Here is a 27964-nt window from a genome sequence, read left to right as displayed (position 1 = left end):
TCCCGTAAATGTAAACAAACTAGTTTCTCTTAGTGATTGGCTGAACAAGACATAGGACTGAATGAACTTGTAGGTTCTAAAGTCTGACATTGTTTTGTTTTTTGAGTGCAGTTATGTAACAAAACAAATCTATATTTGTAAGTTGTGCTTTCACAAAGAGATTGCACTACAGTACTTGTATGAGGTGAATTGAAAAATACTATTTCTTTTGTTTGTCATTTTTACAGTGCAAATAGTGTAATAAAAATAATATAAAATGAGCACTTGTATTCTGTGTTGTAATTGAAAACAATATATTTGAACAGGTAGAAAAACATCCAAAATATTTAATAATTTCAATTGGTATTCTATTATTTAATAGTGAGATTAAAACTGCCATTATTATTTTTTTAATCACAATTAATTGTTTTGAATTAATTGCGTGAGTTAACTGCAATTAATTGACAGCCCTACAAGTAATATTTATAGAACCTTACTAGCTACAGCCATGAAAATACATATAGTATTAAGTAAAAGCAAAATGAGTACTCTGTCATTGTAGCAGACTGATTTAAAGTAAGTTTGCATGGACAAACCTAAAGTGTTTCCACCTTAGGAAATGTAATTAACAGGAACTACTCCTTAATAGCTGAATAATGAAGGAAGAGAAATTAACTGTCAAGAACAGACCTTAATTGCCTTGAATCTGGTCACATCATTATTTGCAAAGTGCTTCAAAACATGCCTGGCAGCAAAACCAAATGAACCCAGTCCATGCAGTATGGGTTTCTGAAATCCTGTTTAAAAACAAAAAACAAAAACAAAAAAAAAAAACAGTTTTTTGTTTTATTGTACATGTTTTGCTCTCCTTTTTCAAGGGCCTACCTTTTTATATGCCTCTTTAAACTCAAATTATAGAAATGTAGGGCTGAAAGGAGCTTCAAAGGGTCATCAAGTCCAGTCCTCTATGCTGAGGCAGGACCAAGTAAACTTAGACCAGCCCTCACAGGTTTGTGTCCAACCCTGTTTTTTAAAAAACCTCCAGTGATGGGGATTCCACAACCTCACTTGGAAGCCTTTTCCAGAGCTTAACTACTCTTATAGCTAGAAAGGTTTTCCTAATATCTAACCTAAATCTGCCTGGCTGCAGATTAAAACCATTAATTCTTATCATACTTCAGTGGACATGGAGAACAATTGATCACAGCCCTTAACATATTGGAAGACTGGTTATCAGTCTTCTTTTCTCAAGACTAAACATACCCAGTTTTTAAAACCTTTCCTCATAGCTCAGATTTTCTAAACCTGTCACCATTTGTTGCTCTCCTCTGGACTCTCTCCAATTTGTCCACATCTTTCCTAAGAATTGGACACAGTACTCCAGCTGAGGCCTCACCAGTGTCATGAAGAGTACAACAATTACTTCCTCAGTCTAACATTCAATGCTCCTGTTAATGCACCCCAGAATGGTATTAGCCTTTTTCGCAACTGCATCACATTGCTGACTCATATTCAATTTGTAATCCACTATAACCCCCAGATGCTTTTCAGCAGTACTACTACCTAGCCACTTATTCCCCATTTTGCAGTTGTGCATTTGCAGTTGTCCTTCCTAAATGAAATACTTGGCATTTGTCTTTACTCAATTTCAACATGTTAATTTCAGATTCTCCAATTTGTCAAGGCTGTTTTGAATTCTAATCCTGTCCCCCAAAGTGCTTGCGACCCCTCCCAGCTTGGGGTCATTCACAGGTTTTATAAGCAAACTGTGTATTCCATTATCCAAGTCATTAATGAAAATATTGAATAGTACCGGACCCAGGACTGAGCCCCGTGGAACACTGATTGATACACCCTCTGAGTTCAACATGAACCATTGATAACTACTCTTTGAGTAAGATCTCTCTAGCAGTTGTGCACCCACCTTATAGTAATTTCATCTAGACCTCATTTCCCTAGTTTGCTTGTGAGAATGTCCTGCGGGACTGTGTCAAAAGCCCTACTAAAATCAAGATTTATCACATCTACTGCTTCCCCACTCTCCACGAGGTAAGTACCTCTGTCAAAGTAGTAAATTAGGTTGGTTTGCCAAGATTTGTTCTTGACAAATCCATGCCGGCTTTTCATTATAACCCTGTTATCCCCTAGGTGCCTACCAATTGGTAGTTTAATAATTTGTTCTGGTATTTTTCCAGGTATTGAAGTTAGGCTGACTGCTCTATAATTTCCTGGGTCCTCTTTGTTCTCCTTTTCATAGATATGTTCTACATTTGCCCTTCTCCAGTCCTCTGGGACCTCACGCATCCTCCATGAGTTCTTGAAGTTAATTGCTAGCAATTCCAAGATTGCATCAGCTAATTCCCTATGTACCCCAGGATGAATTTCATGGGGCCTTGGCAACTTGAATACAACTTTATCTCAACAGGTTAAATAATATTTATATATTTCCCTATTTTGGCTTGCATTCCTCCCACTTGTTGTTAATATTTATTAATATTAGTTCACATTAAATGAGACACAGAAATAGAGAACTGGGGAGTATCCCATTGAAATAGCCTTTGTTATAATTTATTATTTATATTATAGTAACACAAGTTCCAATCAGAACTGCGACCTATTATAGTATATGCTACGTAAGACACAGAAGTAGACACGCTTCCTGTCCTGAACAGCTGATAAAAGAGAGACGATTTTTATCTACATTAAAAAAATACTGGCAACCTTTTTTGGAACAGCACTAGCAGCCCTAGGCGCTAAGGTTGCCAACTTTCTAATCGCACAAAACCAAACACCCTAGTCCCACCCCTGCCCTGCCCCTTCCCTGAGGTCATGCCCCCCGCTCACTACATTCCCCCTCCCTCGGTGGCTTGCTCTACCCCACCCTCACTCACTTTCACTGGGCTCTGAGCTGGGGATGAGGAGTTTGGGGTGTAAGAGGGGGCTCCAGGCTGGGGGGGTGGGGTGGGGCTGAGGGATTCATCATGTGGGAGAGGGCTGTGGGTTGAGACCGGGAGTTTGGGTGTGGGAGGGGTGAGGGTGAGGGCTCTGGGCCGGGGGTGCAGGCTCTGTTGTGAGGCTGGGGCCAAGGGATTCGGAATGCAGGAGGGTTGAGGCAGGGGATTGGGGTGCACGAGGGAGTGAGGGCTCTGGGGTGGGGCCGGGGATGTGTGGTTTTGGTTTGGGAGGGGGCTCTGGGCTGGGGCAGGGGGAGTGAGGGCTCTGGCCTGGGGATGAGGGGTTTAGAGTGCAAGAGGGGGCTCCAGGTTTGGGGTGGGCTCAGGGATGAGGGTTTTGGGGTGCAGGAGGAAGCTCCAAGTTTGGGGGGGTCTGGGCTGGGGCAGGGGGTTGAGGTGCAGGGGGAGTGCGGGCTCTGGACTGAGGCCAGGGATGAGGGGTTTAGGGTGCAAGAGGGGGCTCCAGGTTTGGGGGGGCTCAGTGCTGGGGCAGGGGGTTGGAGTGTGGGGTGTCTGTGAAGGCTCTGAGATGGGCTCAGGGATGAGGGCTGGGGCTCAAGCTTGGGGCACGGCCTTACCTCATGCAGCTCCCAGTCAGCGGCGCAGCAGGGGGGCGACTAAGTCAGGCTGCCTGCCTGTCTTGACACCATGTTGCATGCGCACTGGAAGTGGACAGCAGGTCCAGCGCTAGTAGGCAGGGGTCGGGGCAGGAGGCTCCTTGCATGCTGCTCTTGCCGCAGGCACCCCTCCCCCCAGTTCCCATTGGCCTAGGAGCTGAACCTGCTGGCTGCTTCCAGGCCGCAGCGCGGTGCCTCAGGACAGGTAGGGACTAGCCTGCCTTAGTGCTGCAGCACTGCCGTCCAGACCTTTAATGGTCCGGTCGGTGATGCTGACCGGAGCCACCAAGGTCCTTTTTCGACCTGGTATTCTGGTCGAAAACTGGACACTTAGTCACCCTACTAGGCGCTGGAACAAGGATCTGAAAATTGGCAGAGGATAGTCTTTGTTTCAGCAATGTGACTTTTGCCATTCCTCTGAAAATCCACCCAAATGTGGCCAAGTTATAAGTCTTTGAAAAAATGGCATTTCGTGGAAACTTGGTACTGACTAGCTAGAGCTTAACAGCTAAAATCTCTGAAGACTGTGTCCCTGCTGAGCATGCTCGAGACACTCACAGCAACAGGACTGGGCATGCATGAAGACCACAACTGAGCACTCTCCCTTCTAGGTCAGGGGCTCAGGGGCAAAGCTGGACTTTCCCTGTAATAGCTGCTCCAGGCCATGGGGGGAGAGGCATGCACCAGGTACTGGACTTAAGAGCAGCAAGCTTGTCTCTCCTGCCTCTCAATGTACTCCTGCTGGCATCCAGGGAGTGTAGAGGAGGAAGCCATCTGATTCATATGAAGAGGGGACAATAGCTGGACATGGGAAGAGAGAAAAAAGTACATTGGAATAAGGAGTCTGGTGAGACTAAGATTGGAGGTTTATGGGAGAGGAGAAAGAAAAACAGAGGGAATGGCTAGGCAAGGAGCCTGGGACTGGCTAGGCAAGGAGCCTGGGACTGATTGGGCAAGGAGACTACGACAGGGAACCAGTGAGAAATGGCAGTGGAGGGAGGAGGAACATTGACATCAGACAAGGAGCTAGGGAAAGGGGGCAGACTGAGACTGGTTGGACAAGGACACCAGGACTAGGAACTGGGTGGCAGAGAAATGAAGACACATTTGACAGGGAGCTGGGGTGCAAGTGAGGAAGTGGGATTGGCTGAGACGTAGAGAGCCAGGGAAAGAGTGGGGGGAAACTGAGATTGGATGAGGAGCCTGGGGAAGGAGACTAGGACTGTGAGCCAGTGGCCTGGAGGAAGGAGGGAGGAGAGAAAGATCAGATGAGGAGTTTGGGATGCAGACTAGGATTGGCAGGGCAAGGAGACTGAGAATGAGATGAGAAGCCTGAAGAATGAATACTGGGAATAGGCAAGGAGAATGGAACTGAGACAAGAAGCCCAGGCAACCTTTATTCTGGCATTTCCTAACTTGATTTTATTGCTTGACTTTGCAACCTTAATAATGTTCTTTTAATGTAATTTTGTGTGTGTGATATACACCATACACATAACCACCCCTCAGCTTCGTTACTGTACATTGGCACATATGTAGGCATCACAGCAGAAATGGGTACAATACCAATATGAAGAGAACAATCAAGTCTGCATACGTGCGTCCTTTACACCAAACATAAATAGCACTATCTTCTAGCTCTCTTACTGCCTACCCAAAATTAGCCTGGATGAAATGCAACTGGTTAAAGCTGAATCCAAGCAAGACAAAGATGATTCTGGTAGGATGAGAGACACACTTCAAAGAACCTGCCTCCTTCAAAACATCGAGTACCTCGGACTGTTGTCAGTTTGAAGCCTTGGGGTCTCTTTTGGATTTCTCAGTGCTAACAGCTACACAAATAGCCATGTAGCAAAGAGACACCAGTTTCATCTACCTAGTTAGAAGAAACAACCTATCCTATCAGACACTGATTTTGACCTTTAGGCTTGATCATCACAATTCATACATGCAAGGACACTGGGAGTCGGAGCCAGTGAAGCAAACAGAGGAGGGAGGAATGAAGTTCCATGTCCTGAAAACATTACAGCGGGTACAAAACGCAAAAGCCTCTTTGCTTAGGAATACAGGTTAGTGTGAACATCACCTTGATGCTTCTCTCTCTAAACTGACTTCCCACTCAAGTGTCCAATTCGAGGTCTTGGTCCTGCAATTCATAATCATAACCTCCCATGCCAGCAATGTTGTACTGGAACAGTGAGGCAGCTCATGGGTGTAGGAGACAGAACTTTCACAAGAGCTGAACTTAAACTATGGAATTAATTTATGCAAGAGAGAAATCACTTTCAGTGCTAAACGCAAAACTCATTTCTTCAGTTTTGCTTCCCTTCATTGCTTTCTTCACAAAAACGCCAATACTAACAAGCACTCAATAACCTACAAACCAATCAAGCTATTTCTCCTACAGACTAGGATAAAAGTGAGGAAGCATGGGAGAGAGCAGTATTATTGCTATTTTTGAATACTTGGGAGGTGCCCAGATGGTACAGTTATGGGGACCACACAAGTGCATAGATATTATATAAAAATACCCCTTCTGTGACAATATTTGAGAGTTTCAAATTCATTATCCTCAAATGCCTAAGCACATAAGCTTAACATTTGCTTTCTGTATGCATTTGTGAAAGAAAAACGTGATCATTTAAAGTGCTCATGGAAATCTAAAACAAAAAGGATGTGAGCTTGTCCAAAGCAAATTCACTGTAAAATTTAAGAGAACACTTGTTGAAAATCTTTTCAGGTATTTGTTTAATACGTTTCTATTTGTTCAATATGTTTCTATTTAATTTACACACATGGGTAAGGAACTGACCAACTCCTTGTCTCAAATGCAATGTGGCTGTTCTTTAGGTTCTGTCAAATGAACAGATATTCTCAGCTACCACATTCATTTGGCTTTTCAAAAGACTACTTGCACTATGTGCAAGTCTGGGTTTGTGGCAGCAAAGGAGTAGAGCAATCTGTGATTTCTTTTCTCTTGTAAGGATGTTTTCTTAATATTGGGCCTCAACATGTAAACACAGGCTCTTACTCACAGAGAAAATAGTCTCTCCCCAAGGCCATTCTGAGTGGAACTGTAGGACTCTATTTAAATATCCAACCTACATTATCATCATCAGCTGAGCAACACAAATCCCACAATTAAGTGGATCAGTAGAATCTCCTCAACGACTGTAGTGAAATTTAACAACAAATAATAAATAACCAATAAAGGTAAACTACCAACAATCAGTGCAGTGCTGTACAAAACACAATAATAAAAACCCCTGCCCCCTGAGATGCTTATTGTCTAAAATAAAGACACGGCTATAGCAAGATGCACTGGGAGATTCAGAGTTAACTTAGGTGTTTCCTTTTTTCGTTGTTGAGGTGGAGAGAATATTAACATGCACTAGCCTTTTTGAAAGCAGCGAGTCTTTAGGAGGGATCTGAATGAGGCGAGGATGGGAATCTGGTGTATTAACACTGGGGGGGGATTACAAGACTCTCATGCTAATATGTCTCAATATCCATGCAAATATTATTTTATAGAGACACGGGGGGGGGGCGAAACTTGTACACACTACCACTTATCTCTTTAAACAAAGGCACTTCTGTACTACCAGTAAAATGTTTGTAAAAACTCATAGTTCTTAGGTAATTAGATTACATTCCACCCCAGACAATATCATCAACAAATAACTCCTGGTGTTGCTTAGTTTGGCATGTGAAATTATCAAGCTGACCAACTCTATGGGCTAATGGCAGTTCTCTGAACAGTTTTGTAGAAATGGCTTCAAAAGGGTATCACATCAACTTTTTGAACTAAGACAGTAAACTGCAGATTATAGACTTTAAGTTAAGAGAAAACTAGGGAGAGTGGCAGAATGGGATGCAAGGGAACTCCAACAGAAAGATGGAAGACCAGCTTTCCTTCAGGGGGGAAAAAGATTGTACATAAACTGTAACCAAAAGCAGCAATGATTAAAAAAGTGTAATGGTGCACATTATTTTGACTGACAAAGGGAACATTTAATGTTAAGTTTTAAGAAGCGACATTAAAAGGTAACGGGGTAGATTTGTTTTTTTTACAAAATCCCTCAAATGTGTTGACTAAATGACAAACTTAAAAATATTATTTTTACCTAATACTAAATCGTTCCCAACCCTAGCACTATTAAAATAAAATAAAATAAAATAAAATAAAATAAAATAAAAAAGGCAGTGTTCCTCAAAGCTCACCTCCAAGAGCAGCAAAACCAGGATCAATGTGTAAAGGATTCCAATCCCCACTGAGCCGATACAAGGCAGCCTGCGGAAACAGAAAAACAAATGGAAAATTAGTCTGCGTTGGTAAAAAATCTAGCACAAGCCACATGCAACCTGTGATTGTGGGAGGAATTCATCACAATCTGCTTAGCTGGTGTTCTGATAGTGCAATCTATAACAAAGACAAATATAAATTACATATTATTTTCAACACCTGCCACAGTACAGAAACAATTGCCAAAGATGCAGGGAAGAGTGCCAAGAACTGCATCTGGACTTGGTACGTCAATGAATAGTATTAGCTAAGAAAGTACACAACTCTTCCTTGAGATTAAATATATGGGGAAGCATTCTGCCTCGAGATAGCCATCTCACCTCTGTATGCATGAGCAAGGAATGGTGCTCTGTATCCACCTCCTCACAAAGTGCAGCAAAAACACCTCGAGTTTGTTGCTCTGGATTTAATAAAATTAATGAGTGTTACTGCTGTGTTCAGAACACTGTGAAGACCTGGTTCAGTATTTTTTGCAGCAAGCACCTCTCAGTGTAAAAACAAACATTGTGTCCAAATAGCGTAAACAACACCGGAATGCTTTCCAGTCATTGTTGTGGCTCCATCAGGGCAGACCCTGATGCAATTAGTCCAGCTAATCTGCTAATTTGCAAAACAAAAAGTCTTCCTTTATTTCCTTATTCCACACATATCAAACATCGTCAAGTAAAGGGACATTTGTGAAATGTCTGTGGATTCAGCTAATTGTAGAGCAAAATCATTGACATGCAGCCGATCAATACACTGTGAAACTCTTCTGACACAGAAGTGATCTGTCATTTGACACCGGTATTTTTGTCAGTACCTTGGCCTTCTTCTCCCCAAACACTTCCTTTGTTATTTCAATAACACATGGCATTATCAAAGTCCCAGCAATCGTATGTGATTTTTTTGTTTAAGCAATTTTATGCGCCACTATGTAGGATGATCTTAAAAGCTTTTATTCCACAGTAGTTGTGAATTTCATTATTCCGTTAGTATCAAGCAGTTCCTTGGCCTTTCGCTCAAAAAATGAATGATGCTTATCCTTATGCATGTCATGCTTTGCAATTAAGTGTCTCTGTAATTTGGAGGGTTTCAAACATTCATTGGTTAGTACTTGTGCACAAATTACACACTGTGGTTGAGGTATATCTCCACTTCCAGAACAAATAAAACTGAAATTCAAATAGTTGTCTTCATATTTCCTAAATTTTGCAAGGTTAATAACGGCTTTATGTTTCTTACTCTCATCATCTCCTTGGTGTTCTTCACCCCTGACGGTGGTTGAACTTGTTGAAGGAAGTTCGGTATCATCACTCTGTGGGTTTTGTTGTTTTGAAGCTGATGGTAGAATTCAAAATTTATCCATATCTGATATTTATTGTTTATGCTTACAACAATTTCCCCTGTGCTGTGTAACTTGCTACTCCTGCTGAAATAGCTCCTTTACACCCTGTGAAAAATGAAAGGGGTGGGTGGGTAGCTCCCTTTTATGGACACCCAGCCAACCAGTTAGCTATAAAATCCCTGGTAGTAGCTGTTCTCTACTTGCTTTACCTGCAAGGGGTTAAAAGTCTCACTGCTTGCAAAGTGCAAAGGGAGTAGGCACCCAACCAAGAGAGCCAATGGGAGGGCTAGAACTTTTTAAAATTGAGGAAAAACTTGCCCTTTGTCTGTCTGGTTGTTCTCCTGGGGAGAAGGGAACAGGGCAGCAGTTACGTTGTAAGAAGCTTGGGCCAGGCATGAAAACCCATCAGTATCATACCTAGAAACTACTAATTTGAAACCCCAGATATGCAAGTAGATCAGGAAATGTCTAGGAAGACACAATTAGGTTTATCTCTTATTTCTTTATGGCTTGTGGATTCCTCTGTGCTAACGCCAGGTGCTTTTTGTTTTGCTTGTAACCTTTAAGCTGGACCTCAAGAAAGCTCTTCTTGATGCTTAATTCTTGTAGGTTTTTTTTTAAATCTAGCAAATGCCCAAATTCCCAGATGTATTTTCTTTCTTTTTATTAATAAAGTTTACTTTTTTCAAGAACAGAATTGGATTTTTGTGTCTTAAGAGGTTTGCGCACATGTTTAATTAGCTGGTGGCAACAGCTGATTTCTTTCTTTCTTTCTTTGCTCTTCCCCGGGGGGGAGGGGTGAAAGGGCTTGAGGGTACCCCACAGGAAGGAATTCCCAAGTTCGCCTTTCTGGGTTCTCAAAGGGGTTCTGCACTTGGGTGGTGACAGCATCTACCCATCCAAGGTCAAGGAGAAGCTAGAACCTTGGGAGTTTAATACAAGCTTGGAGTGGCCAGTATTAATTTTTAGAATCCTTGCGGGCCCCCACTTCCTACACTCAAAGTGCCAGAATGGGGAATCAGCCTTGACACACCCAGTAAATGGAGCTAAAATAACCTGCAAGTGTGGCATCAGACTCAGAAACCAAGGAGTGAGCTCTCGCATGCAAGGTCTCTGAAGGCAGAGCCAGTGCTGTGCCAGAAGGCGTTGAGGCTGACCTACAGGCTGGGTGGCCCCCACCTGAGGTGCTGACCCAGAAGCTGGAGCCCCACCTCCTGGGGATGAAGCTGTGGTAAGGGCTTGGGCTACAGCCCCACCAGGGAGCAGGGCTTCAGATCACGCGGGGTACCTGGGCTCAGGGCTTCAGCCCCTGGCTCCCGCATGGTGGCTCCCTGCTTCAGCCTTGTAGGGGAACCAGGGCTTGGGGCTCCAGGATTCAACCCTGCAGCTCCCAGCTTTAGCCCCATGGAAGCAACCAGGTTCATGGCTCCAGGCTTCAGCCCCATAGCGGCGTCTTGCCGCCACGCTCCCATCTGGGAGCGGGGAGGCAGCATCATGGAGCTTCTCACCTCCAGCGGGGAGGTCCACACATGGAGTCCAGTCAGCAGCCATGCTTCTGGCAGGAAGCCAGGACCCTGTGGGACAGTGGCAGCCTGGCTTGGAGTGAAGACCCGACAGCAATGACAGCCAACAGCCGATGTAAGGAACGCAGTGTCTACATAGACACTGTGTGGCCCTAACTACATCAGCATAAGCCTTACACCTCTCGTTGAAGTGGATTTATTATGTCGGCATAGCAGGGGAGTTACACTTATGGGAGGGGCATTTCAGTGAGTACACTGCCACTATTTTGTCTATGGCAGCTGACTTTTGTTGACAAAACTGTGTAGTGTAGACAAGGCCTAATAGTCTAAAGTACAAACACACAACTGTCAAGTCTTAACTACTGCACTAAGCTCTACAAATGAGAGCTCTGTAAATGGGAAGGCAGGACTAACTTGCTGCGGGGACAGGAGAGGAGAATTTGGACCACGTTATCCATAAGAAGCTGGTATATTTGGTTCTCTGAGATGAGTAAAGTCACGCTGCCTGGGAAGTTGATGGCACCCCTTATTGTCAGGAAGTAGAGAGGAGCAATATGAAAAGCAGATTAGCTAAAACAATGAGTGTCTTTGTTAGGAGTAATCTGTGGCCTTGATGCCACTGCGATCAAAGATAGATGGCAGTCATTTTAAAAGCGAGCAGCATGTGGCCTCAGTCCCATTAACAACAGTAGGAGATTACAGCCATTTTGAAAAAAAGCAGTGCTTCATGGAATTTTCTGAAATAGAAATTGTTCTCCATTACAAAAGAGGCTGAAGAATAGCAGCAAAAAATTACCCTTAATCCTAAAATGTTCACGTGTGGCCTGAGTAAAAGAATTCAGTGAGTTATAACTAAATGGGAAGTTTCAGTATCTTTGCTATTCTGCTACTTTGCTGCTAAATTTCTTAAAGGACCTATTTTTAATTACTTTTAAATCAAACTAATTAACAGATTTACTTGTAAATTGTTGGAAAATTCATTATATACTCAAAAAATAATTTTGGGGAGCATATATTTTATTTTTCATACATAATAAGGACATTAAATGCCTGCTTTAAGCGCAAAACTTGACTCAAACCTAGCTATGTAGCTGCAACCAGTATCTTTATATGAAGTGGTGCTTGAGTTGAGGAGAAAAGTGGAGGAGAATTTTTATAATCCACGCTTTAAAAAAAAATGCAACTAAAGTATAGATTGAGATTAGTTTTTATAAACTAAAAACATGACATGCTTACTTCTTATAAAAACTACCAAGTAGTGTTTAGAAATAACTAGGTTCAGAACATTAAATGCAATCAATACATTTGATCAAAAATCAAAAGCATTAAAGTGTTTTACCTTTCTTCAACATTCATCTTAATAGAAATGTTCTCAGTTACAAAAGCATAAAACGTAACTGGATAAAACAGAGTTCAGGTTTAATGCAGCCAAGTTAGACCTGTCAACAATTTCTTTTCACTGAAAGCAGTCTTTTGTATTATTTCATTATATGAATAGTATTCCAAAACAAAAGCAGATTTAAAAAAACCAACCCAAACCTTGTTATCTTCTCTTTCTACGTCCCGACAATGATGACAGCATTTCCTGAAGTCTTCAGTGATAACATAAAAAAAGTGATCCATCCTTGGAGTTTGACAAGAGTCAATTGATTAGGGGTATTAGACTGAAGTCAGTCATAACATGGTTAGAGTGTTCTCCAATTAATAATAAACTGTCAAGTCTCATTTCCTAACAATTTAGGAGTTCTGCCAGATCACAAAAGGAAAGGCGATATTCAACCTGTCCGTGCCAATTTTTCAATCTTGCCTGCATACTACAATAAAGGTCACTGGTAAAGCTAACAGAAAAGGAAGCCAGCTATCCATTTATACATTCTCCCTTCTGTCTGGAAAGAAGAGTTTTGTCTGAGAGGGTGTAACTTTTTCTTTGCCTAAAAAATACACATGCCAAAAATCACAGTTTCGCTAATGAATAGCAGCAGTCAAACATCCTCATGCAGGAAAAAAGCTGATTGCTAGAACAAGGCTCTGGATCTATATATTTCCAAGTGTTGTGTTCTGCCACAAGGGGCTGGTCCACACTAACCCCCCACTTCGAACTAAGATACGCAACTTCAGCTACGTGAGCAACGTAGCTGAAGTCGAAGTATCTTAGTTCGAGCTTACCACGGGTCCAGACATGGCAGGCAGGCTCCCCCATCGACTCTGCGTACTCCTCTTGCGGAGCAGGAGTACTGGCGTCGATGGCGAGCACTTCCGGGATCGATCCATCGCGTCTAGACAAGACGCGATAAATTGATCCCAGAAGATCGATTATACTTACCTCTGGGTCCGGCGGTAAGCATAGACGTACCCAAAGGTACTACAGAGCTCTCTCTTACCCATGCCACCAAAAGTTTCTAGTTCAACTAATAGATCCAATATAGGCTCTGATCTAGAGAAGTCCTTAAGTACATGCTTAAGTGCCTAGCTGAATAGGGATGGGCTTAAGCATATGCTTAAATTTAAGCACATCTATTTAAGTACTTTGCTGAACCAGGGCCTTAAGCATTCAAAATTATGTTAATCACCTATTTTTGCAAGGTAGGTAATGGGAGGGAGGAATGAGTAGATGATACAAAACAGTACAAATATACTGTACTTTGCAGATAATAAATCTTTCTATTCACCTTAGAGGAGGAGATATATGTGAAACAAGTAGCTTATAACTGGTTTCCAATAGCCAGAATATTTTTATGAAAATCCAGTGCATAAATTATTCAGTTCTTTGAGGAGATACTCACTATAGGAAATCTCAATCTATACTTAGCCAGATAACATTTACTTTTCAACACTGGACCCCATGAATGGAATACTATTCCAAGTCTGCCCCACCAAGACACTAAAGTCTTCATTCAAATTTCTCCTTGACTTATTTTTTTTTCCATGCCCTTAACAACTATTGTTTAAAAAAAAAAAAATTGTACCACCTAGACATGAATAAGACAAAATGAATTAACTACATGATTTACTGCAGTACCCCAGCTCTTCCTCACCCCACTCCATCCCTTCTTTCCCATTTATCCCACAATACATCTGTCAGATCTAAAATTAGATTGTAAACCCTTTGGGACCGGCACCAAGTCTGTGAGCTATGTGGTTTTAGATAACTTTTTGTCACTTAAAAACACTAATACACCTCTACCCCGATATAACGCTGTCCTCGGGAGCCAAAAAATCTTGCCGCGTCATAGGTGAAACCGCGTTATATCAAACTTGCTTTGTTCCGCCGGAGTGCACAGCCCCGCCCCCCCAGAGCACTGCTTTACTGCATTATATCCGAATTCTTGTTATATTGGGTCGTGTTATATCAGGGTAGAGTTGTACCACCACCACCACAAGCAACATACAAAAATTCTTCTCTACTAGAACCTCAGTTAAACAGAAAAGCTAACCTAGGTTTATAACCTTTACTAAAAGTGGCATAAATATTTGTACATACTTTGATAATACACACTGAATACATGAAGGGGAGGATGGGTGGAGATGAAAGAGGTCTGTATGTAAATAAAATGGCCAGTAGCACAATATATTCTTCCCCCATTCAACATCTTATAATACAGAACAAATGCTAATGTATTCCAAATTCACAATCATCTTTATGCCTCCGAACTCAGAAAATTATATTTCTAGCTGCCCAGCAGGGATAAATTCAGGAAATGTAAAAATCTCACATCTTGAAAGTGGCATCATAAAATTTAATAAACTTTCTAAGTAATTTGCTATTATTAGGTGCTCGCTTACTTCACAATTTCAGGGAATTAACAGTGCAACATTCTCTGACTACTAAAGCCTCCAGACAAATTAAGAAAACATCACATCTTTGCAATGGCCTCACTCCTCTCTGCTCTGCCTGTACTGTCTTTTGTTTTTAAGCAAATCTTCTTGGCATGCTCTCGGAATTTGTGAGCCAACAGCAGCATTTCATTCTCTCCATCATGAAACAAATTATTCATGCTACAAACAACAAGAGTCACCTGCGGCTTCCAGGAGGCTCTCTTATGCTGTCCTCTGAAGTTAGTGTAAAGTTACATGTTTTCAGGGAATGTTGCACAAGGCAGAGAGTCAACATTCGTCTTTTAACCATTTTCCCCCCTCCAAGCACTCTGCTCTTTTCAGAATCTTCTCTTTTATATGGCTGTATCTTCACAACCTCCCAAATGGCGCTACCAACTGTTACATGCCAGCCTCTGAAAAATTCCTTCCACTTTTGCATGCCTTATTGATTTGTTTTATTTAAAATAAAGGAAGGGCTATCATGAAGCGCCATGCAGAAATAATTACTACATATTCTAATTAAAGAAAATACCTTTATTTTTGCATTTTCTTTGGGGATCTAATCACTATTTCATAGAAGAAAGGAGCTCAGGGGAGAGAACAAGAAAACTATTGGTCAGCTTCACAGAGTGCTGCAGAATATCACTTCAAGAGGGGGGGAAAATAAGAGGGTATGAAGTTCCCTAGGGTGAGGAAGCAAATATCCCCATTCCCCAAACCCATGGTGGCAGACAGACTCAGCCTTGATGTCCCTGCTATCTTTGGCTGAGTCTTCCTGTGGCTGATCAAAGGGAACCAAGAGAAAGCAGGATTATTTCCTGAAGGACTATCCGCTACCTTATCAGGAGATAAGACCAGTCCCCTTATCAGCGAAGCTATATAGAGAGTTATTGGTGAGGATCCACAAATGGAAGGGCAGGAAGTAAGAGAGGCAATATTACAGACACACATTCTATTCTGCACAGGCAACAGGAGATCTGTCTGGAGGGAAATACTCGGGCCCCAGTCCCACCAATACATTTACAGGTCTTGTCAGTTTCATCCCTTGAATAATGCAGGTATAGGTACCAAAAGCAAGACAGTTACTCTTTAGGCTCCCAACAGGCTTTATCTCAAGCTGCTAATCTAAGCTAAAAGCTGAGGTGCCATGTCTTCACTTCACATTTTAACTGGAGTCAGTCAACAAACCAAAGTAAGAAGAAACCTTTTTTTTTTTTTTTTTTTTTACAATATAAGATATACTCTCTCACCTCCAATTTGCAATTCAGAGTTCCCTGAGCTTCATCTGTTTATAGAAACAATCATAGCAGCAACAGTAGCATTTTGAGTCAGAAATAATCATTCTGACACAGCTGTTAAAAATGGGATGAAGTTGGGGGGAAGAGAGACAAATGGATTAAGAGGCAGAATTTTGTTCTTTTTTTAATGTACTAGATGTTGGCTTAATATATTACACTTTCTCAATATTTGGAATGCACTTATTTTTCACAGTATATAAAGCAAAAAATGTTTCATTTCCAAGTTCACTGGTCTGTAACAAAACTAGTATTGCACACACATTTTTATCTATCCTGAACGCCACTGTGTTCCTATTTAGATTTAGCACCACCATACTAACCGGGCTTGAAAAATTAACCAGTCACCTACTAGCAAAAGGTATAGCAGTACCAATGACAAAGGAATCAGACGGGGAATGGGGCCTACAGTGAGGTCCAGGGGCAATGCCCTGGTGATAACTCTTCCTGGCATCCCATGAGCCCACAGAATTTCGAATATAAAATACTGAAACTGTCACACCAGTTAAGGCTGCTGGTCCATCTAGACCAGTATCTGTTGGCATCAGAGAGAGCCCCAATAAGTCCCATTTCAGACCATTCTAGAGTAACTCACTCAGTGGGAAAAATTCTTTATAACCTCTTTCAGTATTTGGTTGTGACTCCCCCACTGCAGTGGTTCTCAACCAGGGTATGTGTACCCATGGGGGTATGCAGAGCCCTTCCAGTGAGTACATCAACTCATCTAGATATTTGCCTAGTTTTATAACAGGCTACGTAAAAGCACTAACAAACTCAGTATAAACTAAAATTTCACACAGATGACTTGTTTATACATTTCATTGTATAGTATATAGAGCAGAAAGTACAATATTTACATTTCAATTGATTTATTTTATAATTATATGGTAAATATGAGACAATAAGCAATTTTTCAGTAGTAGTGTGCTGTGACAGTCTGTATTTTTATGTCTGATTTTGTAAGCAAGTAGTTGTTAAGTGAAGTGTAACTTGGAGGTAACGCAAGACAAATCAGACTCCTGAAAGGGGTACAGTAGTCTGGAAAGGTTAGGAGCCACAGCCCTACTGTGTTTATCCTTCAGTGGGATTAGTCCAGCACAGGATGGACAGGCTTTGAAGCCCACAAGTTTTAAGTCTACCATGATAAAGAGCCCTGTGCAGAGAGGTTTATACAGATGAGTCAAAACAGTAGAGTTTGGGCCAGATGGGTTGGATAATTCACAGCTGTTGAATACAGCTGATGGCTCTGAGCTGGTTCTAGAGACTTCGGGAGGTCTTGAAAAAGATAGCCAGAGCTAAGAACTAGCAGGTTCGATACTTGCCAGATTCTGTCTCACCGTCATGAGCGGTAAGAGGAAGGGTCGTGACGACCCGGCCCTTTATGCCCTTGTTCAGGAGCATGAGGCAGCACAGGGGACATGCACGGCCCCGACAGATACAGTAACTCCTCACTTAACATTGTAATTATGTTCCTGAAAAATGCAACTTTAAGCAAAACGATGTTAAGCGAATCCAATTTCCCCATAAGAATTAATGTAAATGGGGCGGGGGGGTAGGTTTCAGGGAAATTTAATATTGTACAGAGCAATGATGATTAAAACAGGGTGACGACCCACTTTGGGGCCTGGACCCCAGTTTGAGAACCGCTTCACTAGAAGGTAATATAACACATCCTGTGCCAGTGGGTTTCGTAGTTACTAGCTAGACAGCAAACAAATGCTGAGTCTCAGGAATGACAATTTCAAATCCAGATGCTGTATTTCAACCCCCTTTTCCTCTATTCCCCTAGTATGTCCTCTCACCCCAGTCTGTGTCCCCCTGCTGCTATACCCATTTCCCACCCATTTCTGTCCCCCTAGCCTGACACAACTCAAAATGTTCTTGTTGCTGTGCCCCTCTGGCTCCCTAGCCTAATCTTGGCCTCTACCTCCATCCTTCCCCAGGCCATCACTGCTATTGATTCAGGCTGCTTGCTCCTCTTCCTCCATGCTGCCTGGATCTGAGAAGGGGGCCAGTCTCCCAGTTCAGTGTCACTGTGGTCCCTACCAGCAGAAATTGCATACAAAGTCCGGCTCAGCTCCGGGATGGAGTCTCTGGAGAATTTAGCTGCCAAATTAACAAGCTTTGACTGAACATGCACAAACTATGATTTTTGGATAAATTAGCTGCCAAATTTGGGTCGAATTTCATAAGTAGAGCAACAGACACGTACCTCGCCCCAGGGCAATCCCCTGTCAAATTACAAGTTCCTGTTTAAAAGCATAGAGGTGCTAAAGCTTCTCAAGAAAACAGCTGTATGATTTTTTTTAATATAGTCCAAACAAATGTGTTTGTCCCAAATCTCATTCTGAGAAACAGCTTAACTGTTTTTGCTGAAGCTTTCCAACATTAATTCAGTTTGAAGCAGACACTCATCTTGGAAAATTTCAACACAAGACTGAAGTTTGGCATAGTTATAAGAAACTGAAAACAGGGTCTTATAATGGGAAGTGTCAGGCAACTTTTTGGCATGCTGAAGCATAAAAATTAGCATGAAAATCTAAATACCCCTGTGACATAAGTATTATCATTTTACGGATAGATAAACTGAAGCACAGAAGAGGTTAAGGGCTTGTCCCCAATAGCTTTGGTGTAGATTCTAATGCCCACCAGCATGTTATGTGCTAGCTGGCCCATGTGGACCCTGCTGGAGGCACTAAAATTTCCATAGTGCATGTTAATGTAGTACTATTTGAAACACAATTACAGTAATGTGCCTTAGGGAACTTTTTGCATGCACCAGAAGGGTCCACATGACACAGTGAGTGCACAATACACTGGTGTGCACTAGAATTTACACCCCAGACAGCAAGGACTAAGACACTCTGTAAACAAGCCTTTAGTGACTTGCCCAAGTTCTCACAATGAGAGTAGAATCAAGGTCCGACTCTCAGTACTGTGCTTTAACCATAAGACTTTTCCACTGCATAGTTAACGGCGTGATATATGATCTTGCTAGGCTGCAAAGTTAGTGATACATTTTATATACTCAAATTTAACTAAAATAGCTCAGCCTACTCATACAGAGCCACCACCAAAATCCAAGAGAATTCCACGGACAGAGAGAGCACCCACAGAATATTCATAGTCAAAACCCACCATAGAGAACTATAGAGCTCATGCCCAATGTATCTAATACTACTTTTACCAGTAGAAAAGAATTCTGCAGCTGATATAATATCAGATATTTTATTGAAGAAATACAAATGGTTATTTGACACCACATAGTACTTCTACCTCTGCTTGTAGTTGGGTAGATTTCTCACTTAAGTGTGCACCATCAATGACAGTGGAAGAAAAGAGAACAAGTTGCATATAAAAGAGAGAAAATTACAACTGCTGAAGATGTGTTCTTGAAAAATCTTTCCCATTTTTATTATCGACCAGCCTCACCTCCAGCATTGTAAATTCAGAACATTATATCCACTACCAAAGTTAATTAAAAACTCATTCCACTCCACCTGTTTCCCCAGGAGAAAAAGAATCATAGATCATATCTGAAGCAGACACACAACACACATGGTAGTGTTACAAACATCATCTTATTGCGTTACTTAGAAAGCTATGAAGAGCATCATCTGACCAAGTCAATTTTTCTGCATAATTTTCTACTCATTGCTACTTATTGTGTAAGTATCTCACCAATGAAAGATGTTTCTAAGATGCTAAAAATACATTTTGGAGAAGGGTAAAAAGGAGCAAGTCTAACTAGATATGTATCACAGGTTGTGTATTTTAACTGCCTGATTCATCATTTAGTGGAATCTATTTCCATTCAATCATTTAAATTATCAGGTTGACAACTGACAGGACAAGAGTAACTAGATGATACTGCAGGCTCTATAACTACATTAAGTGTCCCCTATGGGGCTGAAATTGAATGATTCATCTCTTGTTAAACTACTAATAGTCAAACGCTTTCTGGACTTTTTTGATCTTCTGTCAAAAATTCCATTTTATTCAAAGATTTACAGCAGTGAATGCAGTAAACCATTGTTCAGATTAGATTGAGAGCAGGCCAGAAAAGTCCTTGTTTGTCCACTCCAGTGCGTCCATGTTTGTACATATTAATGCAATAGGACAGAAAAATACTGATACAAAAAATGACCTCTTTGTGGAATGATTCCCCTGTATAGGGTGTTGTAGGGTTCCATTCTGTCATACATTTTGTTCAATATGCACACAAAGAGTAAGATGACTGGCCTGGAGTGGTATTAGCACTCTAACAGCACTCAGTTCCAAGGCTCTCTTTCCCTGGTTCGGAGAGCAAAGTACCATTTTATCTGCATCTGCATACAGGTAAAAGTTGCAACCTCCCTCCCTCTTGGACATGGACTTTTACAAAGTTATTTGTCTCTTTGTTGTCTCAATATAGAACAACCCTTGAAGCTTCTCAATGTTCAATGCCAATTTAGGACCTAATGCAACTCCCACTGAAGATATTCAGAGTCTATTGACTTCAATAAAAGTTTAAATGGGTCCTTGCGAGATGTACATCTGTTCTGTAATAATTTATGGATACTGTATATCAACCCAGTTATTACAGTGTTTACTGTATGACTATAGTAAGCTAAATCAGCAAGCTTATTGGGAAACAAACGGGAAAGCAAAACAATAGCTTCAACAAACATCTGATGGCTGTTACAGGGCAATGGGAGAGCAACTGGCCCTAAAGAGACTGACTCAACTTTATACTGGGGCCACCAAGCTGGTTTTTGATTAGCAGGGCCAAAACATCTGGGAACTGAGAAGAGAAAGGAACTCTGCTGGATAAAAAGCAACACACTCTGTCTAGGGGAAAGGATGTTGTCTGGGAGCTGGAGCGACTGTCACACTGGCTGTGGATTTTTGAAGAAGCTAGGCGTGGCTCCATCACCATCACAGGATGGTGGGGATTTATGTCATACAGACACGTATGACTTATTTATTGTTCTCAAATCCTTTTTCTCTTAGGTCATGCTTTGTTCCTATTGTTTCAGTGAAACCATGCTTTGATTTATGAAGGCTGTTGGGTCACTCTATTCACCACTAGTCAGACTCCTGACAAGGAATACCAAACTAAGTCAGACAGTTTGGGTATGCATGGTTGAGACACAGGGTACTATAGCTCAGGACCCAGTCTAGGAGTGGGAGAATAAAGCTATTTCACCCAGAAGAGGTAAGGACATGAGGTCTGACACCTGAGGGGGTGAATTCAGAGACCAGAAAGGGGACACAGAAGCAGCTAGCCCTACAATTGTGACAGCTTTCACTTAACAGGACCCATTACCAGAGTGCTGAATGCCACATCTATTCTTGGAAGACGGAGCTGGCTTGCAGTTGCATTCAAGGTGTTTATATTAAGCCATACATAGTTTGAATCCTAACTTGCAGAAAATGCCTCCCTCCCTTGGCTCCAACATGATGGCTGAGTAACAAGATCAGCTGGGGTTTTTACTAACAGTCCCTAACTTTAAACATTTAAAAAAAACAAACAGGTAAAATTTTCAAAAGCACTGAAGTCACTTAAGAGCTTGCTCTCATTTTCAAAAGGTAACTTAAGCACTTAAGAGCCAAAGTTCCATTGGTAGTCAATGGAACTTCGGCTCCGAAAGGGACTAGAAGTTGCATTTGAAAATGGTCCTTAGACACTTTTGATATTTTCACCCAGAGCTCTATTGATGGACTGCTGTTAGCTTCTGAATTTGTTTTATTATCTGTTGACCTTCAAAAAACGATGCAAGACTCATCTATTTATTCAGGCTTTTGCTGTGGGGGAAATGATTGTACTTGAAGTATTAAAAGTGTGGATCTTGGCAGAGGGAAGTGCAATTGGACTGACATTTGTCAAAAGGTTTCACTGTTTTTGTTTTTAATTTCTATATATGCAACCAGAGGTTAAGATGAGTGTATGCTTTAAAAAACATTAACAACATTCTGACTGCATCACTCAGCAACAGTGTTCTGAACCACCAGTGTTACTTTGTTCCATATCTTGTCACACACAGGCATTGGTACACGTTTTCAAAAATTCCTATTCTAATGAAAATTATTTTTCACAAATACAACATGACATGCTAATCATTTTAGCCTCTTTCCCATTATATAGCATTTTTACATTAGAAAAACTTGATAAGATTATAAGCCTTACAAAAGCAAAGAACATCATACATAAAAGTTTAAATACACAGAGTTATGATATTCCAAAGCAGAACACTTTATAACTTTATTTTAGTGAAAATAGAGAATTTATTAAAAATAAGGAGGGACAGGGGTAGGAGATTTCCCCAAGTAAATCTGATAAAGAAACTTTCCTTCCTTGAAAAAGTAAAACTTTACCTGATCAGCTGTAGTAACATCAGAAAGTACAGCATCAGGTGTTCTATTAGGCGGGTTCACTGTTACCTGAATGGAAAGAGTTAGAATATTTAAATGCAAAAAGATCACTCTCCTTTACCCACCCTAAAATCATAATCAGATATGTTTAAAAAGAACTAAAATTAATGCTTTCCCAGGGATGGGGGTTAAAACGTATTTAAGGATAAGGAGAAAAAATTTCCAACACGCTCAAAAAAGTTTACATCAAGATTCTCTTTAAACATACAACATCAATACATTTTTGCCACAAATTCGCCACTGCAAAATAACACTGCTTTTAACACTGGACATTCCAGGGTCTTGCGTCATTTTACGAAAGCCAATAAGAATAACTGATGATCACTCCATTAGGTTTACAAACATCTGCTCTAACAACAATTTTAAGGCAACACACACCAAGCTATAAAGTGATTATTGATCCTAAAGCATTAAATCTGGTTTACACTTATACAGCAGACCATTTTAAAGACATTTTTTCCAAACTATATTAAAAAAAAAATAAAGCTCAAGAAAGAAGATTATTAGTTTCTCTACAAACTAACACTTTCACGGTTTGATCCAACTTTGAAACCTATCAAAACCAAGGTTAACATTTTGGACCATAAATTGAAGGGGTGTGGGGGAAAAAAGCTATTTAAATACTGCCTTATAACAAGAGCTTAACCAACTTTTGAAAAAGTTCACTATATGAATGACTCTGGACCTTATCTTAGTCTTTCAAAGCCTCTGGCTTTTTATTCTTTATCCTCCCAATTACATGCTGCATTTTGAACCCTATCACTTGAAACAAGGTCCTCTATGGCTTTGTTTTTTTGATTATGTAAATTGTAAACTCAACATGACAGTCTGTCAGACTCCATCTTAAACGGCTGATTTGTATGGAGCGAAAATATCGCAACCGGTTGAAAACTATTCAAGCAGCTGAAATTTATTCTTGAAAACCCACAAAGAGAAAATATTTACAATGGTAGATATATTTCTGATTTGTACCAATAGCAAGTCAGTTCTACAGTATATCATTGCCTTTCTGAGAGGTGCACTAAAGAGAATGAATGCTAGTTTAACCCATTAGATGGTATGAAGATACCGGCTTACTTTCCACAGCAGACACCCTAATTGGTGGTGGTTTGTGTAAATTATCCCAGGAAGGAGTGGGAGATCCACTGAATTAAAGTGCTGGCACAGTAGCATATTATGCAATGTTTTGCCTTGCCTCTATTCAGAAGCCTAGATAAGAAAGTGAGACTCCCACCACTAGGCTAATGGAGAATTAATTGGCAATGACATGAAACATTTGGTGTGGGAAAGAGCAAGACATACTTATTTACCACAGTAAGAAGCACTATGGCTGGATGGATTCTGGCTTTGATCCTAAGTCTGCTTATCCCCCAACAGAAGCAGAATGTAAGAAAATGCTTTAATAAAAATTGCAAAATACTGGGGGGAAAAAAATCGCATTTGAAGTTTGATCTGATGTTCAAATTCTAATAATACTAGCTACAGTGTACTGAGCCTGTACAGGAAGCAATTAAGACAGAGGATTCTTTGCCACCAGAACACCTACAAAATCTCAAATAGCAAAGAGTCTGTGCTGTGGACAGCCTGCTTTATCTGTGCTCTCTTCTCCTATGAACTGATTCAAGTGCCCCTTTACCCCTGGGGAAGAAACAGTGTGATTATGGAGGGGGAAATTCCTCTAATTCATATAGAGCTTTCCATGGAAGAGCAAGATCTTGGGAACGTAACTTCTGGGCTCCCTTCTGTTTGAGTTTAGGCTGGCACTGCTCCCTAAGGATCTGGGTGAGCTAGAAGATCTTCTCCTGGCTAAAGACTAGTTAACGTAACAATATTAGAACTATTAGCTTCTAACTGAATAAATAGTAATGCCACCACCTAGCGCTTACATGGTCCTTTTCATCCGTAGATCCCAAAGTGCTTTACAGGAGCTCAGCATCCTTTTCCCCATTTCACATATGGGGAAACTGAAGCACAGAGATTAAAGTGACTTGTTTAAGATCACCAGCAGGCAAGTGGCAGAGCCATGAATATAATCCAGGTCTCCTGACTCCCAGCCAATCGTGCAGTCCACTAGGCTACATAGAATAAGTAGTATTTACTTGCTTTCAGACCTGAGAGGAAAGAGATAAGGTAGAGGATCGTTTTGGGTAATTGCTTTTTTGTCCCTGTGACAAAGTGGGACTGTGCTTAATGTTTCCGCTGAATACTGTGTGTGCGCGCCTCAGTTTCCCCTATGCATTTCTTAAGTCTCCAGTGTGCATAAATGGCCGACACCCTGTATCCTGGCAACAAATGTCTGGGGCCCTTCCCCCTGCAAGGGACTGGCTAAAGGTGAACAAAGATCAGATGACCTCCTGGCCCGGGAAAGAGACAAAGGACAGAGGAGGAGGGGCTGGAGGGGGTTTTCAGTTTGGAGCTGGCTGGGGACGGGGAGTGAGTGCAGACGGGGTTGTCTGGCTCGCTAGGCCCCAGAATGGACCCGGCTGAGGGGTCCCGTTCTCTGGACCTACAAGCTCTGTTTTAGACCATGTTCCTGTCATCTAATAAACCTCTGTTTTACTGGCTGGCTATGAGTCACGTCTCACTGCGAAGTGGAGGTGTGTGCAGGACCCTCTGGCTTCCCCAGGACCCCACCTGGGCGGACTCGTTATGGGAAGCACACGGAGGGGCATATGCTGAATGCTCCAAGGTCAGACCCAGGAAGGTGAAGCTGTGTGAGCTTCTTGCCCTGAAGACAGTCTGCTCCAAGGGAGGAGGCGGCTCCCCAAAGTCCTGACTGGCTTTGTGGGGAGCAGTTCCTGAGCATCGCCTGGGGACTCCATGAGAGTCCCAAGAGCTGGCTTCTCTGTCTGTTAATGTGCACATAGGGTCAATGCAGGGTTCATAAGGTGGCATGGGATTAAGTGTTTTCAGTATGCTGGAACACTTATATGTTGCATGAGCCATAGCAAGAGGCTGAGTGCAGGGTAGTGATTGGGACATGAGGGCTGTTTGAGGCTGTTAGTAGGTCAGTAGGGGCAATTGGAGGAAATGGCAAAGATCATCTCAGCCCCATTTGACAGAGAACTCCTCAGCTGTGTGTCAGAAAACTTCACAATTCAGGGGTCTTATATTCCCAGTTGCTGATAAACAATCATAACAATGAACGGGGTGACTTTTCTCAGTCTGTGTTTGCTCAGAAGTTTGTGATCCCATCTCTGGGGCACAGGCCTTACTAGAATCATCCACGCCTTTGCCAATTCAGAACACTACAATGGAGCTAGTCCTCAAATTAACTCAGAAACTGAAGATGGTACAGGAAGTGGTGGCCAACTTGATAAACACAGTGCATTTTGCCATGAATACATGATAGCAGTGCTCTAGAATTCGCATGGCCTGCCTGTGGATTTCCATCTGGAGGTAAAGATACCATTTCTGTCTTATTAAGCCCTAACTGGCTTGAGACACACGAAAGACCCAACCGCTCCCACCATTCAACACTGCTTTAGACGAAAGGTCGTGTTCAAGCTCTGGCTCTTTTAATACATGACAGAGGGAGCTGCTCGAAATGTGTTCTGTATGAGGACCCCTAACTTCGAAATTCACTACCATCTCTGGTCTGAAACAGCCTGAAATTTGTGGGAAATCTACCGCCAAGCCTTGCTATTTGGACAAGGCTAATGTTGAGGAAATTAAGTTGTAGATTTGAATTTGGGAGGGATTCATATTTTTTAGGAACTGAAGTGGGAAAGTATATGATTTGGGACTAGATTCTTGTGTGTGGAGAAAGGCTGTTTGATTTGCTATTTCTGTTTGTGTCTTAACATAAAAATACAATTAACTATCACAAGGATACCTAGAGTTTGGAATAGGCATTCTTTTCATGTTTTATTTACGTTAAAAATTAGATAAAAATCACTTATCACACTCTAGGTCTAAGCACATACCACACATTACAATCAAACTCTGTGCTAGATATTATAATACTGATTTTAGAGTACTGAGGTACAGTGATTGAAAGATTTGACAAAAATTATAGTAACTCCAGAGGCAGAGTTTAGAACAGAACTCTCAGTACTCTTCTATAATCCTGCACATCCTACCTTTATATCTAGATCACCAATAGCTGAGACAAAGTTTAACATTATTGCATTATCAGACATTTTCCTACACATTTTCATATTTGGCAACTTCCCCATATTGTGTAGGTACACATTGTTTGTAGCAAATACATAGCCCTAGAAGGAATTAGATAAAAAATTAAAAATCATCCAGGCAATCCAAGTTATATTCTATCCTCATCTGGATTTCCCTGTATGTTAAAAAGCCTCAAGGAGAAAGTTTCACTAAATGAAGAAATAAATCCTAAGGACAACAATTTATTCATTTGTTGTGATGTAGGAGGCTCACATACAAACAAGATTACATCAGTGTGACATTAACAGAGAATAATTTTCTCAGTGTTAACATAAGAAAACTAAATACCACCACTACTTTCCTAAACAAGAATCAGTACTATATAATTTTAGTCTATACTTTTTGGCCCAGGAGGTTTTTAATTTATTATGGGGGGAGGGATAGCTCAGTGATTTGAGCATTGGCCTGTTAAACCTAGGGTTGAGAGTTCAATCCTTGAGGGGGCCACTTAGGGATCTGGGGCAAAATTAGTACTTGGTCCTGCTAGTGAAGGCAGGGAGCTGAACTCGATGACCTTTCAAGGTCCCTTCCAGTTCTAGGAGATAGGATATCTCCATTAATTTATTTTATTTTTATTTTTAATTTTATTTTATCTAATTTCTAGTGGGCCTATGTTTTTCTTACAAGCACCATGTTAGACAAAAAAGTCCATGAATGTTGAGCTGGGCCACTAATACCACCACTACTGACTTTAGTAACAGATCATTTGGGCTGCTGTATTTACACAGATGGTCTCATTGAAATCAGGTTTATGATGATAAAGTGTTCTGTTAAATTTGTCAAGGAGACGTTGAAGAGTTGTGCCCCTGTGTAAAACAAGCATGATTCATCAATTTTCTGTTTATAAGCATATGATATATTTAGAGAGCCTCACCCCACACCTGCTGTGATTGGGTGTACACAGTGGATAGAGATGTAAAATCTAAAAATCGAAATCTAAAAATCAAAAAGATTTTTTTAGTTGGTCAATTTACTGCTTTTGAAGTTGAATTAATATCTCAGAAAGCAGTCCACATGGGACTATGAATGTACAAGAATAGGCCCTCCATTACAAACTGAAAATAAATTATCTTCTATGGTGCAGTGCCTACAACATGGCAAAGCCCACATGATTATTATGTATTACTACTTGTCTTACAGTACTGCCTAAAGGCCCCGATCTGGAAAAGAGTCCTATTGTGCTAACTGTCCTTCTTACCATTTACATGCCATGTTTTCCCTCTCATTTAGATGAATAGCTGCTTTATCCATTTGGACTTGCGTATAGGGCACATATACAATAAACCTCACTGTGCCATTGTATGTCACTTGCCAACTACCTCCCAAGATGCTAGAGTTTCACTCTAGATAATAATCCAGAGAGACAGTAGAGAAAGCCAATATTATTTCTTTTTTCTGCTTCTGAAATCTCACACACATAACTGCATCGGTTTAGAAACAGAGCTACATCTAGAGGTTTTTTCCATGAACAGCATGTTCTGCAAGCCATTTTAAACAAACAGGAGGAACACCAGTTGTTTGAAAGCTCCTTAGCTGGGAATTTCATTTTTTACTAAACAT

At 41.2% G+C, this 27964-nt stretch overlaps 1 protein-coding gene across 7 annotated transcripts in view; it reads right to left on the bottom strand.

The window, feature by feature from the left end:
• The window catches only part of HSD17B4 (hydroxysteroid 17-beta dehydrogenase 4), a 115120-nt gene that overhangs the window by 22558 nt on the left and 64598 nt on the right, over positions 1-27964 (bottom strand). For all 7 annotated transcript variants that reach the window (XM_005300162.4, XM_065550369.1, XM_042854646.2 and 4 more), the window contains 3 exons: positions 22172-22237; positions 7772-7841; positions 670-776 (listed from right to left, as the gene is read on the bottom strand). In XM_005300162.4, the coding sequence (XP_005300219.1) occupies positions 670-776; positions 7772-7841; positions 22172-22237 (243 nt within the window). The remainder of the gene's footprint in view (positions 1-669; positions 777-7771; positions 7842-22171; positions 22238-27964) is intronic.

Source organism: Chrysemys picta, chromosome 6 (genome assembly GCF_011386835.1).
Source record: "Chrysemys picta bellii isolate R12L10 chromosome 6, ASM1138683v2, whole genome shotgun sequence".
NCBI lineage: Eukaryota > Metazoa > Chordata > Testudines > Emydidae > Chrysemys > Chrysemys picta.
This window is presented reverse-complemented; position numbering and strand designations above follow the sequence as displayed.